Below are 6,095 nucleotides of genomic sequence, written 5' to 3'. Positions count from 1 at the left end.
TTCCTACTTTGGACAAACTTGCAGGCTGTCGAATGTAGCCTGCCCACAGGGCAGAGTCTGGCAAACTCCCCGTGGCCTACCAAATATGCCAAATACCAGTAACAATGATGGGTCTCATTCTCCTAAAGAGCCCTGAATATAATCTCAGGGCTAGGATGAAAGAGACGTTACTGGGGCCTGCTCGAGGCAATCGACGATTAACAGGATGATGAAAATGAAAAATATATATTCGAGGATACATTGACCTCAGCAATATTTGAGTGCAAGCCAGAAGTCAGTCTTCGGAACGCCCGATGTGGCTCAATACCAAACCAAAAGTGCCATAAAAGAATATGATTCAAGAACAAGGCTTCTGAAGTGAACAGCCTGGATTCAGTCCTGTGTTAGAGACATGACAAATTAACGCACCTGTGAGCCCAGAGTCTCTCCTTGCATGGGGCGACTGGGCTGTAGGGGGCGCCAAGTCCCTAGACTGAACCCCGAGTTGCAGGCTTGAAGGGGTGTAGAAAGGGAAGAAATGAGTGCAGATACGCAGAAATCTCTTAGAAACGGGATTTCCTTCTTCAATAAAACTAAGTTTTGTTTTCTCAGGAAAATAGAAATTAAAATCAGTATAGGACACAGAATGTGAAATTGTGCATATTTATCTTGAGGACAGAACACATAACCTATTGATAAGGCAGTAAAACTTGTATGCAGGTGATGTCTCTGGACTTCTTAAAACCTCCAATGGAAACTACAGGAGCATTAAGATGGCTTTGTAGTCTCAATGTAGTATCCGTTGGACAGTTACAGGATCCCAGAAATAACCTCAAAGCTCAGGTGTGTCCAGATGTGTTCAGATTACACAGATGTGGGGGACCCTGAGGGGAAGGTCCTGAAAGGGCTTGGCCCCTCCGGAGGGGGAGCTCGGTTTGTACAGAGTCCTGGGACAGGGCAGGGTCTCGTCTCCTCATGAGGATGGACCGGTTGACTTCCACCAGCCCCTTCTCAGGTTGGACCAGGCCTTCAGCTATAAATTCTAACTCCCCATGAATATGCAAATGACACGAGAGACACTGAGTTAAATATAGATGTGTCTGTGTCCTGACAACCTCACACAGCAGGCACACCCACACCTTCACAAGCCCCTGAGGGCACGGTCCCCACCATGGACTGGACCTGGAGAATTCGTTTCCTGGTGGCAGTGGCTGCAGGTAAGCGTCCCATGTCTTAGGCTGAGAAACGGGGTCAATCAAGTGGATTCCAACCACTCTGTCTACTGTCCACAGGTGTGAACTCACAGGTGCAGTTGTTGCAGTCAGGGGCTGAGGTTCCCACCCAGGGAAAACCTGGGACATCAGTGAAGATCTCCTGCAAGGCGTCCGGATACACCTTCACGGCCTACTTGATGAGCTGGGTGCGGCAGGCCCCAGGACAAGGGCTCGAGTGGATGGGAGACCTATACCCTTACAATGATGTTACAAGCTACACACAAAAGTTCCAGGGCAGACTTACAATCACTGTAGACACGTCCACGACCACAGCCTTCATGGAACTGAGCAGGCTGAGCACCAAGGGCTTGGCCGTGTATTACTGTGCAAGACACACAGTGTGACAACCACATCCTGAGTGTGTCAGAAACCTGAGAGGGAGGCAGCTGTGTGGGTGAGGACATGACAGGGATTCTGATCCTCCTGACTTCCTTCCTCCTCAGAGAGTCAGGGTCTGAGTCAAAGAATGCGGCTCACAGGGCTAGGCTTTATCTGAGGGAAAGGCCCAGGATCTCTCTCTGTCCTTCAGCAACAGCCAAGAGGAGGATGGCTTCTCTCTAGAACACCTAGTGTTATTCACATTTTATTCCAGGATTGTCTAGTAAAGTGCCCCAGATGGTACTGGGAGAACCACTTGGCCTTTGGGCTGGGGTCATTGCAGGTTCCTGAACCATGGCAGCCTCCAAATGTTACACATTTTCTTCAAAATTCTATCTCTACAAGAAATCTTTTTCTCTGAGAAGAAATCCTGGTGTTTGCTAGACTCCCTTCATGAGTTTCTGTGGAGACTTACTCCTTTGCACATCTTCATATCTCTCTATTTCTGAGCTGGAATCCTGCCATTGAACAAGAGATAGTGGAGGAGATGACCCTACATGAAAGGGACCATGGTCATATTTCTCCTATCACTTGGTGGTAAGGAAATGGTCGGGGTCAGTTGTCTGTGAAAGACTGATGTTGGGGGCATCTCAGCCCAACTCAGGGTAAGGTCGTAATCCAAGCAGAGACACATGTCTGGGATATGCCCAGGAGGGCTGGCAGTATCCCGGACCAGCAGACAGGTTCTAGAGAGAGGCCTCAGTTGCAGCTTCCTCTGCCCCAGGACTCATGCACCTTAGCTAAATTTACTTCCGTTCTGATTTCACCAATTGATCAATAATCCTGGGAAATATATGGTATGGAGTGAGACATTAATTTTGTGCAACCATTCAACATAGGAATCACACGATCATGATCATCCTGTTGTTCGTTGATTGCCTCGAGCAGACCCCCGTAATGTCTCCTTTGTCCTAGCCCTGAGCTTTTAAAAAGTGCCATATTCAAGGCTTTTTCACGGTTAAGAGAATGAGACCCATCATTGTTACTGGTATTTGGCATATTGGGTATGCCACGGGCAGTTTGCCAGACTCTGCCGTGCGGGCAGGAAACATTCAGTAACCTGCCAGGTTGTCCAAAGAATGAGATAATAAGATACCTGGGTTTTATAGTCTCTGGGTCTTGGCCATTGGTGGGATTACACGGCTCTGGGGGTCAGATGGTGGGTGTGACCCCTGCTACTGGAAGATGGAGGATCTGGGTGGAGGATGCTCAGCCCTGATCCGAGCAGGCTTGGAGATCTCAGCCCTGGGTCCCGCATGCCTTTTTTCCTCTGCTGGTACCTTCATGCTTGTAGAGAGTGGTCTCAGCATGGTGGTAGCTGGTTCTGGAGGTCTTCGGCTGACGGAGCTCTGTTCAGGGCAGGGAGGGAAACTCAACCCACTCCCCTTCCAAGGGGACTCATCGAGGACAGCCAGGATTGGGGGCAGGAGACTCTGCACTGTTCTCTTCCGGGAGCTGGGTTTTATAGTCTCTGGGTCTTGGCCGTAGATGGGATTACACGGCACTGGGGGTCAGATGGTGAGTGTGACCTCTGCCTACTGGAAGATGGAGGATCTGGATGGAGGATGCTCAGCCCCAATCCGAGCAGGCTTGGAGATCTCAGCCTCGGGACCCGCATGCCTTTGTTCCTCTGCCAGAATAAATAATCAAAATGAATCACTTTTCCAAACTGATATCCAGGACATATATCAATGGACTTATATCTATGCACAAACGCATAGACTAGATGAGTGGAAAACAGCATCATATACAAACATATATGTATACATGTGTAAACTCAAAAAAGAGCACAGCAGAGGCGGTGGCTCTTTCTCTCCCACCGCCCGCGTTTCTCTCCCACCCTGCTTCCCCCACCCTGGGGAGGTCGATGGAGATGGGCAGGTGAAGAAAGGAAACGAGGGCCAGGCTGGTTGGTCTTAGTTGCCGTTTATTCCAATCCTCTCTCCATCCACTTCTGTTTCTGCCTCTCCTCCTGCTTCTTTCTCCCCCATGCTACTTCATTTTCCTTCTAAATCCCCATTCATCCTCTGTCTCTGGAGTCTGGATTCTGATCCTGATCTCTTTCTCCTCTTGCTCTGGAGTCTGGATTCTGATCCCTAAGCCCAGTCTTACAGTACAGTTATATCCCAAAGCATGAGGGTTTGGGGTAACAATTACACATAAGTGTGGTCACAATCAATAAGGGTAGAATTCTTTCCCTCGAAGAAAGTCGTTTCCAGTACAGATACTCTCTCAGCAGGACAACCCACCCTAGAGCAGAATCCCATGGGTTTGTTTCTCCTCTCCTTGTCCAACAAACATATAAGCATATATAATATAAATCATTTTGTATGGATACAGTAAGAAATACCTTAAACTTCTAGAATACCCTCCTAGGGCCATCTTGATCTCAGATTACAGTGTTCAGGCCAGATAGTCTTTCCTACCCCTAACAGGGTCCTACTCTCATAGTTACTTTTGGATCATGACAGCATTTGTCTATGATCAAGCTCTTAACTTATAGTTAAGAATTGTGGCACTTTTCCCTGGCCCATTTCGATGCCAGGGTAGCTCATCGATTGCCTGGTGTCCATTCAGTCCCTCGTCTGGACCCTGCTTTTGGGGTGTTAGGATCTAAGGGCAACTGAGGCTTAAGTCGAGAAAGCAGATGCCTGGGAGTGAATTATATTCAAAGTCAATTAAATCCTAAGTTACGAAGCATAATGTTAACGGTCTTCCTGTATCTATACAAAAAGGGCATTGCTTTAAAGTAAACTGTTCATAAGACATAAGGAGAGGAGAAAGGCAATATTTCACTCATACATATAAAATCATAGATTTCTGAGGAATCTAACCTTACAAGTTAAAAGAGTCTGTTTAGGGGGAAAGCTGATTAACTGGTTGTGGAAGAGAGCATGGGGAAGAATTTACAGATAAACAAAATGGAATGGAAGTGCCTCAGGAGCACTGTTAGGGGTGTATCCAGATAAACATAAGCTTCTTGTGGAGAAAGGGAGAAAGGACAAAGCAATGTCATCCTACATATATACATATATATATATATTTATAAAGTAAAGGCCCTCCCGTTGATCATCGATTTGCTCGAGCGGGCCCAGTAACGCCTCCATTGGAGACTTTGTTGTTACTGTGTCTGGCATATCGAATACATCACGGGGAGCTTGCCAGGCTCTGCCGTGCGGGCGAGATACTCTCGGTAGCTTGCCGGGCACTCCGAGAGGGGTAGAGGAATCGAACTCGGGTCGGCCATGTTGGCTGTATGCAAGACAAACGCCCTACCCACTGTGCTATCGCTCCAGCCAGTGTATATATATATATATATATATATATATATATATACACACACACATATATATATATACCATATATACCATATATACATATACATATATATCTCCTATTCATGTCCACTGTGAAGCCTCAGTCAACATGACTCTGTGATCAGCTATTAGTCATGCAGTCCACAGTATTAGTGGGAATATATGTGCTTCCGTAGTTGGACTATAACCTTAATTTCTTATGCAGTATCCAAGATTCATACTTGCACTTTCAATAATGTTACCAGATTTATCAAAACTGTCAATTTACAAAAAGTGAGCATAACTCTTCCCAATGACAGGTGAAATGCCCATATCTGATGTGAAAGTATTTTCATTCCCTCCTCTAGGAGAACATTGAACATACATTACTCACGACGACCCTTCAATTCCTGAAGGCAGAATAAGCTCAATATTGGGGAACATTCCAACTGAGGTCAATGTAGAGCACAGAAGCAGGGGCTTGACCTGAAGGCCAGCCTGAACTGTTATTGTGGGTAGAGCAGAAAGACGCAGACAGACTCCTGGGATGCGGCAGTCCAGAAATCAGACCTCTAGATTGTTCTCAATGCACCCTTCCTGCCTCTGCACAGAGCATGCACCTAGATGGGGCTCCTTGGTGACTGAACTGCTACCTACAGTTCTGGAGTGTCAGACTGTTCTCAGTCTCCCACTGTCCTCTGTGTGTAGTGACAACTCCAAGTGACACTGGGAATGTCATGTTCTCAAATCACCAAACACTCTCCTTGTGCTACACACTTCCAGCTGAATCCAGAAAGTTGGGGGCATTGCCCTGAAGACATTTCACTGATCACTTAATCACTTAACTTCCCTTTAGTCGTCAATTTGCTCGAGCGGGCGCCAGTAACGTCTCTATTTGTCCCTGTCGCGTGCTAGTGTAGCCCAATGGCATCTCTTCGCTCCGGGAATATGAAGGGCCTCAAACCGATCGTTCATGATCTTGACGAAGAAGTCTGACCATCTGGTAGGTGGGCGGCCACGCGGTCTCTTGACATCCCGTGGAATCCAATCAGTAACAGCTCTAGTCCAACGGTCGTTTTTAAATCTCATTACGTGACCAGCCCATCTGATTTTCGACACCTTGGCAAATAAGACAGCGTCCCTGATCCTTGATCGTCAACGGATGTCA

The 6,095-nt window shown here is 47.1% G+C and overlaps 1 gene segment (V, D, J or C); it reads left to right on the top strand.

Moving 5' to 3' along the window:
* The first annotated feature begins 1,150 nt into the window (after nt 1-1,150).
* On the top strand, nt 1,151-1,597 carry LOC130023205 (immunoglobulin heavy variable 1-69D-like). The segment is given in 2 exon segments: nt 1,151-1,196; nt 1,272-1,597. Coding segments are annotated over 2 exon segments (372 nt in total).
* The last annotated feature ends 4,498 nt before the right edge of the window (nt 1,598-6,095 follow it).

The sequence above is a fragment of the Sorex fumeus genome, unplaced genomic scaffold (genome assembly GCF_029834395.1).
Source record: "Sorex fumeus unplaced genomic scaffold, SorFum_2.1 ptg000022l, whole genome shotgun sequence".
Lineage (NCBI taxonomy): Eukaryota > Metazoa > Chordata > Mammalia > Eulipotyphla > Soricidae > Sorex > Sorex fumeus.
Note: the sequence above shows the minus strand (reverse complement) of the source record. Positions and strands in the feature narration are given on the sequence as shown.